We start from the raw sequence: 14,281 nt of genomic DNA, 5'->3' as shown, positions 1-14,281 counted from the left end.
TGGCCTTTTTTGTTTTTTGGGGGATGGGGGTTTTGTTGGTACCAGTGGAAATGATTACAAATTTAAAATAATTAATTTTACTAACTAGGCTTTTTTCATGAAATAGATGTATACACGTTCTGTAATTGACCCAATACCTCCACCCCCTGGAGATTCAGACAGTGCTGCGAAGACTGGAGACCGACAAAAAAAGAAAACAAAGATGAGCGATGACGAGATTATGGAAAAACTAAGTACGTTAAATTAGTAAATTATTTTTAAGTAAAATATTTGCTGACATTAAGGGGGTTATTTATCAATGGTCGAGTTGATTTTTACCTGAAAAATGTGAGTTTTCAAAGGTATTTTTCCAGTCAACTCGATTATTTGGGTTTAAAAAAAAAAAAATTGAACTTTTCAAGATTTATTATACCCCGATGCTGGAAATATCGCAAATTCAAAAATACTCCAGCTATAACCTGTCTAGGTCATGTAGAAGCTAGGAACAAAGTAGGATCCCGCACACCCAACAGATAACCGCAATATGCCTGGTGCTCACTGGCAGAGGTTCGGCAGCCCCACAACAGAGTACAGCAAAGGAATTCCAACGGCACACAGGACTGTGAGAAATCTTCAAAGTGCGATTCAACGTTATGCGTCATGCTTGACAAAGGGGTTCTACTACCCGAAACGTTGCATCGCACTCCGCATTGAAATACATTTTTGAAGATTTCTCACAGTCCTGTGTGCCGTTGGAATTCCTTTGCTGTAGGTCATGTAGAAGTAATTGGCAGAGGTCCCTTCAATCATTTGAAGATGTTAATAGTCTTCCATGATGTACAGGTTTTTTTCAAATTCACTGATTTCAGTTTTTTCTTAAATTAGAAAACATTCAACTCAACCTTTGATAAATAACACCCTAAGTATTGTATTTTGCAATAAAAAAGCAGTCAACTGACTGCTGTCGCTTCCCACAGTGCTGCGTGTTAATAATTTACTTTTTTTTTCTCTAGGAACTATTGTAAGCATAGGTGATCCCAAGAAGAAGTATACTAGATATGAAAAAATTGGACAAGGGTGAGTAAAAATTTTGGGGGCACTTCTCAAAAGTTGTCATGTAGTTTCCAATGTCTTTATCAGACAACAAACTTTGTTGGAACACATCAGCTAGTCAGTCCATCATATCCAATGGGGGTAAAGAGCATTTCAAACCCTGAGATATTTTTCAGCTTTTGTCCAGCCCTCTAAGTCTCATTGTATATCTTGAGCAACCCATAAAATTACCATTGCGATTTTTCTTTTTTTGATTTTTTAAATTTACCTGGTAGGACAAGGGGAGGATCTAAGTTACATGTGCGGCATGTGTACCACATATTTAGTTGACAGGAAATTAGAAATATGCATTGGTTAGTATTTTAACAGGTGGGTCTTGAAGCAGAATTTGGAGCGAAGGGGAGAGTTTGAATTACAGACTCCTGAAGTGTTTCAGGGCTAGGTTGATTTAATGTGAGCCAAAGGATAAGGTGCAGAATGGAGGGAGGTTTCTATACGATTCCTTACTGTGTTAATAGAAAATGGGTGAACTCTGCGCTTGGTACAGAAAATCACTTTGATGCAGCACCAACTCAATTTATGGGATCCACTTATCCCAGAAGTCAAAAGTAAAAGGTAAGGAAAAGTAAAAGGTAAGGAATAGTGGTGCACTTGAAGACTTGAAGTGTGGCTGTAGGGGAGAGAATGCGCTGAAAGTGTAATAACATTAAAATAATAGTTGTGATCGATTGAAGCTACTTACATTCGGTTAATTAGTCAGGTAAGAGCTGTATATGGTGAAGTACAGTAAAAGCCCGTGAATCAGCCCACACTTAAGATGTACTTACAGGATAGCAGATTTCAAGTCGCATATCATGGCAGTCTTTAGTTCGCCGGTTCTTCTCTGCTGATCGTGTTTGTAGTTCGTGTTGAAGCGTTGCGGGGTATTACCTTCCCAGATGGCGTTTCTTCCTCATGGTTCCCAGCTACAATATGGTTTCAGTCTCCAGGTGCTCTCCGAACTATGCGGGACTCTGCTGATTACTAGTTTCATGGGAGCAGTTTTTTAAACACAACCCGAATTTTGTGAATCAGCCAGACTACTCTTAATTAACATAAATTAATTTCACTTTATTGTGTTAAAAAAAAAAAAAGGCCCAATGCGTTTCATATACACTATCCTATACTACATTAGTGTATATGAAACGTGTTGGGCTTTTTTTACACAATAAAGTGAAATTAATTTATGTTAATTAAGAGTAGTCTGGCTGATTCACAAAATTCGGGTTGTGATTAAAAAACTGCTCCCACGGAACTAGTAATCAGCAGAGTTGAGAGAGCGCCTGGAGACTGGAACCATTTTGTAGCTGGGACCCACAAGGAAGAAACGCCATCCGGGAAGGTAATACCCCTCAACGCTTCAACATGAGCTACAAACACGATCAGCAGAGAAGAACTGGCGAACCAAAGGTTGCCATGATATGCGACTTGAAATCTGCTATCCTGTAAGTACATCTTAAGTGCGGGCTGATTCAAGGGCTTTTACTATACTTCACCATATACAGCTCTTACTGACAGGTAGAATCCGGCAGGGACCCCGTGGATGTTTCCTTGCTTAAGCGCTAATTAATGGAATGTGAGTAGCTTCAATCAATCACACTGATTTTTGTATTTTAACGTTATTAAAATTCTCTCCCCTACAGACACACTTCAAGTCTTCGACGTGCACTGCTATTCCTTACCTTTTACTTACTGTGTTAATATTTTGAATTTGATTTTAAGAGGGCAGCGGGAGTTGGTGAAAGGCATTTGCATTGGGGAGGAGCTAAAATGTGATAGCCACAAAAGTGGATGCAGCTAGCCTAATTAAAGTTGTGAAAGATAATAGACTCGGGCAAGTAATGAGTATATTGACCTTTTAGTAATCTAAAAATGATATTTAAAGGGCACAATGAGCTGACAGATATGTTTTTTACATGGTGTGCAAGAGCATTTTAAATTAATTAGATAAATGAATGTGCCTGGTGGAAATCGCCTTTAGAAACGTTAACTAATTTTAGCCAACTAATTAATTGTTATTTTTTCCCAGAATTCCTCTTGTCTAGTATGCTGCAAATAAGCTGGAGGAAAATAGGCTATACTAGTATTTCAAAAGGTTATATTGTAGCAGCCTTGTAATTATAGACTTTAAATATTATATAGGTTACATAGGGAGTTCAGTTGTGTGGTGAGCCACCTTCTGGAGGAGACCAGATATTTGAAATGGTAGCCAAAAGCTATGACTTTCTTTCTCTCTTGCCCTTTTTTCTGTGGTCTGAAACAGACCTTTTTACACAATTTTGAAACCGTTACACATGTTAAAAATTTTAAGTATAGTCATGCTAATTGGCCATTTGTTTCTAATGTTAAACTCACAGGGCCTCTGGAACTGTATTTACCGCGATTGATGTAGCTACGGGACAAGAGGTAAGATTTGATATGTTTGGGTTCAATGGCCTTTATTTTTTAATTGCCAGATATATATATACACACACACACACACACACACACACACACACACACAAATATCTTTACATTTGTAATTAGCATCACTGTTTCCTCTGGTGTCCCCTAGAGAGAATTTAATATTTGACCAGGATTTTTTAATTAGGCCTTAATCACAATATAGGACTAGGTGGTACAACATCATCTGATAGGATTTCATGTTATCCATGATATTAATTGGTTCTTCTCTACAGGTTGCAATCAAACAGATAAATCTTCAGAAGCAGCCCAAGAAAGAACTGATAATCAATGAGATTCTGGTGATGAAAGAATTGAAGAACCCCAATATAGTAAATTTCGTGGACAGGTAATAAAAACTAAATGGCAGTGTGTGTGTGTGTTGTTTTTTTTTTTTTTTGTAATTAAAAGGGTACTATCACAAAAATGTAGTATGAGCTTCAGCATACTGAAATAAGAAGTTTTCTAAATATAATCAATTAAATATTCTGTACTGTTTCTGAAATAATTTAGTTTATCTTCACTATCCCTCTATCAGCATCTGTTTCTCTTCATTCTGTCTTCATGCAGGTGTCAGATATTCATTGACAGTTAGATCCAATATATCTTATGGGGGGGGTCCTTTTGCCTAGAAGATGTATTAGAGCTCACTCTATTAAAATCACCAGACATCATGTCTCTCCACATGCAGAATTTGTGCAAAAGGCAGTTATTTTGTTAGTTATTGTTTGTACTGGAATCGGTTATTTGAGTGAGCTCTAATTCATCTGCTAGGAAAGGAAGCCTCCCCCTGTAAAATATATTAGATTATTCATCTGACACTCAATTGCTGCATGACGACAGAATGAAGAGAAACAGATGCTGAGAGAGGGATGGTGAACATAAACTTGATTATTTCAGAAACAATGCAGAATATTTAATTGATTGTGTTTACAAAGTCTCTTAAGCTTATTTTAATTTTACCGATAGTTCCCCTTTAACGTTATCTATAGATGATAAGAGCAGCTGTGACTCCTCTTCACTTCCTCATCTGCTGATGTCCCATACACTGGCTGACACGATGCATCAGTGAATGACATTTAAATCTGCCCAGTTAACAAACTGACCAATATCTATAGTACTTAGATATCAATTGCAGTTGTCTGCCCACTAGCTGCTTTACCAATCCCCTGAATAACTATTTGCAACTGTGCTAGTTCACAGTTTCTGAGAATAGTAGAATATTTACTTAGCTTTACATTAGTAACTGAATTGAATTTGTCTCTGACCCATTGAAAATGTGTTTTTTCCTTTCATAATCGAGAATTGGTTTGGGTCTGCCCCACTAGAATTAAACTTAGCATATCAAACAGGGTGAACTTCCCCCTTAAATCATTTCATGACAGTGGGGTCTTAGCTGTATATAATGCCAAAAAAACAAAACTGTACAAGTGTTCACTAACCATGTAGTATATTAAGTTGTATATAAGAACTTATCCATTTTTGGGGCTGCTGTCCTTTTTATTGGAGAGTACTGAATTTTTCACGTTATAAAACAGCATTCATGTTGATTTGGACTTTCTTTCAGTTTTCACCTTTTTTTTTATAAAAACAAATATTTGTTCCAGTTTCTTAGTGAATGATGAACTGTATGTTGTAATGGAATATTTGGCTGGAGGGTCCCTAACAGACGTGGTTACAGAAACCTGCATGGATGAAGCACAGATTGCTGCTGTCTGCAGAGAGGTGAGATATGCAACTTTCACTTACTGATGCCCTCATCCCCTAAAATATGCTTCAATTAACAAGCCATCGTTTAGACCTTTAAATTCACATGGCCATAGTATACAATATGATCACAATGTGCAGGTTAAAGGGTCTGTATACCCTCTTTAACGGAACAGTTACACCAAAAAATTAAAATGTTTTAAGGTAATGAAAATATCATGTAGTGTTGTCCTGCACTGGTAAAACTGATGTGTTTGCTGCAGAAACTATTATTGTTTATATAAATAAGCTGCTGTGTAGCAATGGTGGAAATTGGATAAAGTCTATATGGCACAGGTTTAATAGTGGATAACAGATAACACCATTATGTTCTACAGAGCTTATTTGCTATCTTCTGTGTAACCTGAGCCTTTTCTCCATTGAACGGCTGCCCCCATTGCTACACAGCAGCTTTTGTATATTAATAAAAGTATTGTTTCTAAAGCAAACACAGCAGTTTTACCAGTGCAACAATGCATTATATTTTTCTAACTTAAAACAATTTTTTGATGTTACCGTTCCTTTAATATGAGTTCAGTGAATATGACTTGTACAACCAATAGCTCCTCCTATCAGTCTGGGACAATGTTAATGATTTCTGTGCTGCATCAAATAAATGTTTTGTTGAGGGACCTCATCTCAAAAATGGTATTCAACATTATTTTTTATTGTAAAAACAATTCCTGTCCAATACTTTCTGATATTTGATATGTAGAACTAAATTCCAAAGCAAAAATATCAGGTAAGTAAACCATTCATTTTATGTATTTTACTCTCTTTGGCAACAGTGTCTTCAAGCTTTGGAATTCCTACATGCGAACCAGGTCATTCATAGAGACATAAAGAGTGACAATGTACTTCTTGGAATGGATGGTTCTGTCAAACTGAGTGAGTATTTTATTTATACCATAAAACATTAACTTATAGCATTTACCTATAAACCAGTACTGATGAGACAAATACAAGATTTACGCAAAAATATTCGAGATGTGCCGGATCCAGGATTTGGTTCGAGAGTCAGCCCTTTTTCAGCAGGATTCGATTTTAGCCAGATCCAGGTGCCTGGCCAAACTAAATCAGAATCATTAATATCAATCCTTATTATTTCTTTTATCACATAAACAAGGAAATAGCAACTATTTTTTTCACAGTTCTTTGCGACCCTGTACCTTCTAAAAAGAGGTAATAACCTGTCACTGTCTTTATAGGATTGGTTTATATCCAGCTAGATGACCTCAAATATTTTACCATCAACGCTTTATAGTTTGCAGTTTTCCAGAAACACTGTAATTCCATTTCTTTCACTGCTCTTTGATATTTCTGATTCATTTTTGTCCCAGACATTAATACACTGTTGCATAAGGTTGAAATACAACACTTCTAGGACACTTTACAGCACTTTAAGCATTAATGTTTTTTATGTTTTCCTCCACAGCTGACTTTGGCTTCTGTGCACAAATTACCCCAGAACAGAACAAGCGAAGCACCATGGTGGGAACACCATACTGGATGGCACCAGAGGTGGTTACAAGAAAAGCATACGGCCCTAAAGTGGACATCTGGTCTCTTGGAATTATGGCTATTGAAATGGTGGAAGGGGAGCCACCATATCTCAACGAAAATCCTTTAAGAGTAAGTGTTGCACTAGGGAGACTTATTCATTAACAAAGAGGCCCCACTCACATACGTGTTTATGCTGAGTGAAAAGAGTTTGCATGTAAACAATTAAATGTCATTGTCTTTCAGGCGTTGTATTTGATTGCTACTAATGGCACTCCAGAACTTCAGAAACCTGAAAAACTTTCACCGATATTCCGGGATTTCTTAAACCGCTCACTTGAGATGGATGTAGAAAAGAGAGGATCTGCTAGAGAGCTCTTGCAGGTGTGTGGACGTGGTTTAGTCCGGTGCCCTTTAGCCTGAAGCATTACATAGCAAAAACATTCTGATATTTCCCTGAAGATTGTACCACTGCATGTGGATTTTGTTACCACAAAATCTCTTCATAATGGTTCTTCTGCAATGTGATACATCAACATTTTTGTGAGCATAAAGTTTTTGACTAGATCATTTATAGGGATGGTCGAATCTGAACTGTTTAGTTCCGCCAAAAATTAGCTGCCAGCGAATTGTCGCCAACGCCCATAGACTTGTCGCGTGGCTTTTTTTTTTTTGCAGCACACCGCCATACAAGTCTATAGGCGTCATTTCCGAAAAATTTCACCCATCCCTAATCATTTACAGTCAGTTTTAGCTAAAAGAACTGCTAACACGTGCTTTTTTTTATTAGATATAAGCTCCTTATATTTGAGGCATCTTATGTGCACTTTCCAGAACTCTGCAGGTTCCAGATCAGTTAAAACTGATTGGCATCATAAATATATGTGAATATAAGAATATTTGATCCCAGTGCTCTTGGCTTAGATCTTGCTAATTCATAGGTTTTCTTAACATAACCTATTATTCATAACATTTTGTCTCACCGTGACCACTCTGGGGCTGAATTTCCAATTTAATAGACTAGCATGTGTAAATTCATAGAATAGAAACATTTTCCTTTGAACACAGTTAATATTATTTTGCAAATCGCGCTTCATCGCCTAGTGGGAAAAATTTTTTGTCTCTGTGTGAGTTTTTTATTACATCTTTCTGGTATTCTGTAACTTCACTGCTAAGGGTATAGAATCTTCATTAAGGTAATAGTTAATACAATTCTTTCATTACTTCCCGAAGCAACTTTTTACTCCTGAAATTTTATGTAGAAATTGGTGACAAACTGCTTTTTTGACTAGTTTAAAGAAAGTGTTTCTTTTTCTCCACAGCACCCATTCCTGAAACTCGCAAAACCACTGTCCAGCCTAACACCGCTAATCCTGGCTGCCAAAGATGCAATGAAGGGAAACCGCTAACATCAACCCTTCTATCCTTTGCCTTAAAGTCTCATTCACCTTATTTCATAACCACGTTTATATGCTACAAGTGCCACTGATTACCCAACTCGTGTTGAAGAAGAGCAAACCGCATCCTGTACAGACAAAGCCAAGAAATCCTAATGACTGTACAGCTGGAATAACTGTGCAGAACACAGTTATTGTGTGCTTTTCCTTTTAGAAAGAACATTTTTTTTGTGGCCCTTCAAGATCCCTCTGATCCAGGGTATTGACGGTTTGTTTTATGGGAATTCACATTGTTTTGGTTTTTTTAGGTCTTCTTTCTGTCCTCTGAGGGCAGCGTTTCTGTTTCCTGGCCTTCTCTTGATACTTGAATAACTCGCTGATAGAAGAGCTTTAGTCTTCTGGGTCTGTGCTGGCTCTTCAGATTTCAATTATTTTCCATGTGCCTGGATCTGTTTGTTTAATACAGGGAAGAAATGTGCAGATCTTTTTGAATTCTTTGTGTAGAAGCATAAGCAATTGCTTTGTGCCACCATGTGCTATACCGGTCAACCTTTTTTTACTATAGGGCCAGCAACACATAATGATATGCTGACCCTTTCAGTAAGGGTAGAATCACTTTTTTTTGTTCAAAGCCTTTTGCTCTGGATTTGTTTTTGTATTCTTTACTAGAGAAAGGGTTAAAATAACAGTATAGACGGTGACATGGGACATTACTGGTGTTTTGGGTTATTTTCTTTTGTACTGAGGTAAATTCTGTACCTTTGCTATGGACAGTTCATTAAGTGCTCTTAACAGTCAGTAAAAACTGCACTAATATTCTTAAAACAAAAGATTTGGATTTTTTTTTACACCCATGCGTTGTTGTCGGAAGGGAAGTAGTGCCAAAGTTAGAATGATATTTTTGTAGTTTTGATCAGTTTTTTTACTAATCAGTGATTGCCAACTTAAGTGCTAAATCAAAATGTTCCTTTTTTTTTCTCTAAAGCATTGTGAAGACAAAAGTGCCTTCAACAAGGTTAGAACTGTCAGAGCCTGGATCACCACTGTTCTTGTTGCAGCTGTAGGGCTATACTATGAATCCATTTATACTGATATTAATCTACAAAAAACAGTACTAAAAATGAATACTCTGTTTTTCCTGGAGATTCGCCTAATATTGCCAAGTCACCATCCAGTCTTTTTGCTCTTAATATATTTCACTAAATATACAAAAATATACAAAAAGGGAATAGTAGTGCCATTTATTAAACCATTGTGATCCAGTGTGTTAATGCTTTTCGCTAAAATAATCCCTAAGCCTTTTGGTATTATTTTCCTTATATTTCTGCAAATATCTGTAGAGATGGGGGGTTTTATGACCCATGCTAATGATGTAGCGAAACACATGCCTTTTTAAATGCAGGCTGTGGTGTTTCCAGTGCTTTCAAATATTGTTTGGCTATTGTTTTGAAAGGCAGATTTTTCAGTATGTAAGGCCCTTTGTTAGATGGTTTATTTGATACAAGTCTGAGACGTCACATTCATGTTTTTTTCTTAAGATAGAGCTACGGTGACGGACTAGGGAGTATGTGGCGTGGGGAAGTTAAATGTGGCTCCCAGCAGTCCATGAACCAGAGTTCTGGGCTCGTAGGTAGGCAGCTATTATCTGTTTTGTTCCATCTCCTGGTGCTAAGGTTTGTGATGCTGCTGAGATCATTTGTCCATTTCATGTAATTTTACAGAATTTCACTAAACCATATTTGTCTTCTACTTAAATACAACGTATGTGTGTGTTTAAGCAGACTAAAACTATGCAACTTCTGTCTTGTGCTGATTTAACTCTTACCATGAGCTAATGCTCTAGAAGCACAGGGGAAATTAACCTTCCAGTGTCCCATCCTTTGTGCCTTTACCTTAGAGAAGCCAATTCATTATCCGCACTGCAGCCCTGGAGCCAGATTTGCATTGATTTCACGTTCTTTCCTGCTGCTAATCGGTGCCACGATTTAATTTTTTTTTTTTTTTACCGAAACTGGTCTTACTGTATGTGTAAATCATTTCATAGCCTTGTTTCTATTACCGTGTTAGAAAGCATTGGGCTTGTCTGATGAACTTGAACGGCATATCTGATTTTTACAAGCTACTATCCAGATATCCCTTGTTCATGATGCCTTAGGTTTTTTAAAGGGAAGTTTATTTAATTTTCCTGTGTTGTAGATGCTGTTAATCTAAGATTATCTTTATGGGGTGTTTTTTTTTTGTTTTTTTTTTATATCACTCTGCCTTTCTACAAAATACAGTCTAGTCACTAGGGATATTTGCCCTGGAAACTCTTAATTAAATTGAGAGGCTGGATTTTCTAGAACCTGTATTTACAGCTTGTCCTTAGTCCAGTACAATCCCTGTTCTCCCTTTTATTTGAGGATTTAAACAAGAGCCTTGTTAAACTTAGAGCTAAAAAGGAAAAGAAAAAATGTCTGCAATCTCTCTTAGGCTGCCACTTTTGTTATACTAAAAGTCGATTTAAACTTGATGTTCCCCTTTAAACATACATAAGATGAAGGAGCATCCATCTTAAAGAATTTCTTCACATGGGCCGTATTCTCAGAGAAGGGCCTGATTTGCTTAAAGGCAATCTGCTTATTCCTGGTGGATTCCATTGAGGTAAATAACAGACCAAACAACCAATTTTCTGTTATTTCCTTTGTTCAGGCAGAGACCACCTGAATAACTGGAAACCTTTAGTCCTTTCTTGGTTAAAAGTCTGGATAGATGATCCTAAATCCACCAAAAAGCCCCCAGCTGTTTGGGTAGTATGGTTGTAATTATCCAAACTGCCAACTGTGTGACCCCTGACAGCAGTGCTAAAGCTAGCCATACATGCCCAGATTTGGTCAGGCAACTTTATCTTCTAGTGACTCACATCTTTACTCAAGGGCAACTTCCATAAAGTTTTTTAGTTCCAGAGGCCACAAGGTAATTTTTACTTATTAGTTTCCAAGATAAATACTGTACCCCTAGGCTTAGTAATTCCATACTTATCTCTGTAGTAGGGGGCTGGCAGTTGGGCATATCTTTCCTGGGCCCCACATGCTGATATCAGGATTATCTGCTTGATTCCTTCATCAATATGTGGCCTCTGCACTGATTGCTTGCTCCATGTCCCTCAAGTAGGGATGCACCAAATCCACTATTTTGGATTCGGCTGAATCCTTCGCGAAAGATTTGGCCAAATACCGAACCGAATCCTAATTTGCATATGCAAATTAGTGGGTGGGAAGGGGAAAGCATTTTTTACTTCCCGTGACAAAAAGTCATGTGATTTCCCTCCCCACCCCTAATTTGCATATGCACATTCGGTTCAGCCAGGCAGAAGGATTCGGCTGAATCCTGCTGCAAAAAAGGCTGAATCCCGAAACGAATCCTGGATTCGGTGTATCCCTACCCTCAAGGACCCTTGTATCTTACCTGGAATTGCTCGAAATATTTCCTTTTGTGTGTTTCCTAAGCATGACACGTGTTATTTATGACACAGACACTCATTTCAGTTACTTTTATACCACAATAATATTCAAGTGCATTTTACTTCCCCCAATCCAGATCTGGTGTTAAACTAGATGACTGTTCCATTCGTTGGTGAACACAATGCTTCTTTCTTCAAAGGAAAACTGTAAGCAAAGATGATATTTTCTTTTGAGGAATATCTCATCTTCCCTTTCCAATGTCTCTGAATTGATGCCAAGTCTCAAGAAGTCTGCTATTCTCTGTCTGTTGGTGCAATAGCAATTGGCCAGGTGACCCGTTATGTGACGGTTTATCTGTGGCTGAAGAAATGTCAGCAGTTCTATTACTATATTTTACTAAAGACCAGTAGAAATGCAAAATGAGTTTAAATCTTCTAGTGGTTGTAATTATTGTTGGAGAAAGCATTAAAATCAATGGGGCATTGCTCATCGACCTTCCTTTTATCAACTCTTTTTATCTTTTAGTTTTTTTCTTTTCAACTAGGGAAGAGGAGAGTTTTTTTTTCTTATCCTGATGATGTGTATAGTTGTGAATATTCAACCTCCTCCCTCCTTTAAAGGAACAGTAACCCCAAAAAATGTATGTTTTAAAGGAATCACAATATAATGCACTGTTGTCCTGTATTGGTAAAACTTCAAGCACAGGATACACCCGTAGATAACAGATCATTTCTAAAGAAACCCATTGTATACTACAGAGCTTATCTGTTATCTGCTGTGTATCCTGTGCATTTTTCCTATGCCCCCATGGCTAGACAGCAGCTCGTTTATAAAAATTATAGTAAAGTTTCTGCAGCAAACACACCAGTTTTACCAGTGCAGCTCAACACTACATTATATTTTCATTAGTTTAAGACACTTTCATTTTTTGGTGTTACTGTTCCTTTAAGTGGAAGGTATAGCCAAGCAAGTTGTCTAGTACTAAATGGTTTAATGTTTGCTCTTCAGAAAGTCAAACTAAAGTGGTTTGGGTTTCTTGTATGCTTCACCCAAACCAGTGCTGTGAACAGAGCAATGCAGGATTAGCTTAAAGGGGAAGTTCACATTTTATTATGTTGTAGACGGTGGTATCCTATGACAATTTGTAGTCAACCTGTTGTCTATTTCTGCAGTTTTGGAATTATTTATTAGTTTTACTGGGTCTAAATTATCCTAGCAACCAGAGAGCACTTTGGAAATTCAGTATGAAAGATGACTAGTAGAAGCATGAATACAAGATATTTTTCATTGTTGGTGTTGCTGGGGACAGTGACCCTGCAGGCAACAAAGAGGCAGAATAGGCTAGTAATTCAAAAACCATAAAGATAGTTTTTACATTATATTAACAAAAAATGAAGATCAAGTAAAAAGCTGATTGGAATAGTTCCATTTATAGCATAAAGTTTTTATCTAAAGGTGAACTTCCACTTTAACAGAACACCAACAAGGAAGTAAAAAAAATGTTTCCTACCTTTTCCTTCCCCGCCCCTAATTTACATATGCAAATTCAGATTTGGTTCGCTAATTGACCGAAACCTTCACGATAAATCTTTACTGTTCGGATAAACTAGGGATGCACCCAATTCACTACTTTGGATTCATCCTTTGGGAAAGATTCGCCGAATACTGAACCAAATCCCAATTTGCATAAACAGATTAGGGTCTGGGAAAGTAAAAAGTGAAAAATGTCTTTACTTCCACTATTGTGACAGTCATGCAATTTCCTGCCCCTATTTTGCATATGCAAATTTGTATTTGCCCGAATCCTGCTGAAAAAGGCCAAATCCCAAAGCGAATCCTGGATTTAGTGCATCCCAAGGATAAACCCATCCAGCTGTGTGAGCTCAGGACCTGTACTGCAGTAGCAGAGCTGTTATTCCATCTTCCCTATTTGTTTCTATGTGGATTCTCCTCAGGTCCCTCTTTCTTCCTCCATGTATTCCTTGCATGCAGATGTTTTATATTTTCATGGAACTCTCTTTCTCCTGCTCTTACTCTGCCTGTCTGTTTAATTTAATCCCATCCTTTTATTTAATTGTTAATTTTTACGGCAATAACTACTGAATCATTTGTGTGCATTGTCTTGGCTTAAAATAAAAAAAAAAATTGTTGTATTTTACTAGAATTATTTTGGTTTCATTTTATTTGCGAGTACAGGTATGGGACCTGTTATCCAGAGTGCTTGGGACCTGAGGCTTTCTGGATAACGGATCTTTCCGTAATTTGGATCTTCATACCTTAAGTCTACTATAAAATCATGTAAACATTAAATAAACCCAAATAGGCTGGTTTTTCTTCCAATAAGGATTAATTAATCTTAGTTGGGATCAAGTACAAGGGACTGTTTTATTATTACAGAGAAAAAGGAAATCATTTTTAAAAATTTGGCTTATTGGATAAAATGGGGTCTATGGGAGACGGTCTTTCTGTAATTTGGAGCACACTGCAATAGGAAGAGCAACAAATGATACAGGTGAAACTTTACATGAAATAAAGGTAATGGGGTTGTTTTTAGGGGCAGATTTACTAAGGTTCGGGTAGTGTTTTCCACAAAGTTAATTCACATTTTGGGGATAAAAAAAAACAAAAAACTTTTTTGATATTTTTTTTTTAAAGTTAATGTAAAGGTGGACCACCCTTTAA

General features: G+C 37.2%; 1 protein-coding gene across 1 annotated transcript in view; it reads left to right on the top strand.

Moving 5' to 3' along the window:
• Positions 1–13,757, top strand: part of pak2.L (p21 protein (Cdc42/Rac)-activated kinase 2 L homeolog) — a 36,447-nt gene extending 22,690 nt beyond the window's left edge. The window contains exons 7-15 of the mRNA XM_018263957.2: positions 107–233; positions 993–1,056; positions 3,429–3,477; positions 3,750–3,862; positions 5,121–5,238; positions 6,048–6,147; positions 6,695–6,891; positions 7,006–7,143; positions 8,082–13,757. Coding sequence (XP_018119446.1) covers positions 107–233; positions 993–1,056; positions 3,429–3,477; positions 3,750–3,862; positions 5,121–5,238; positions 6,048–6,147; positions 6,695–6,891; positions 7,006–7,143; positions 8,082–8,168 — 993 coding nt within the window. The 3' untranslated portion in view covers positions 8,169–13,757. The remainder of the gene's footprint in view (positions 1–106; positions 234–992; positions 1,057–3,428; positions 3,478–3,749; positions 3,863–5,120; positions 5,239–6,047; positions 6,148–6,694; positions 6,892–7,005; positions 7,144–8,081) is intronic.
• Positions 13,758–14,281: the final 524 nt, after the last annotated feature.

The sequence above is a fragment of the Xenopus laevis genome, chromosome 5L, assembly GCF_017654675.1.
Source record: "Xenopus laevis strain J_2021 chromosome 5L, Xenopus_laevis_v10.1, whole genome shotgun sequence".
NCBI classification, from domain to species: domain Eukaryota; kingdom Metazoa; phylum Chordata; class Amphibia; order Anura; family Pipidae; genus Xenopus; species Xenopus laevis.
This window is presented reverse-complemented; position numbering and strand designations above follow the sequence as displayed.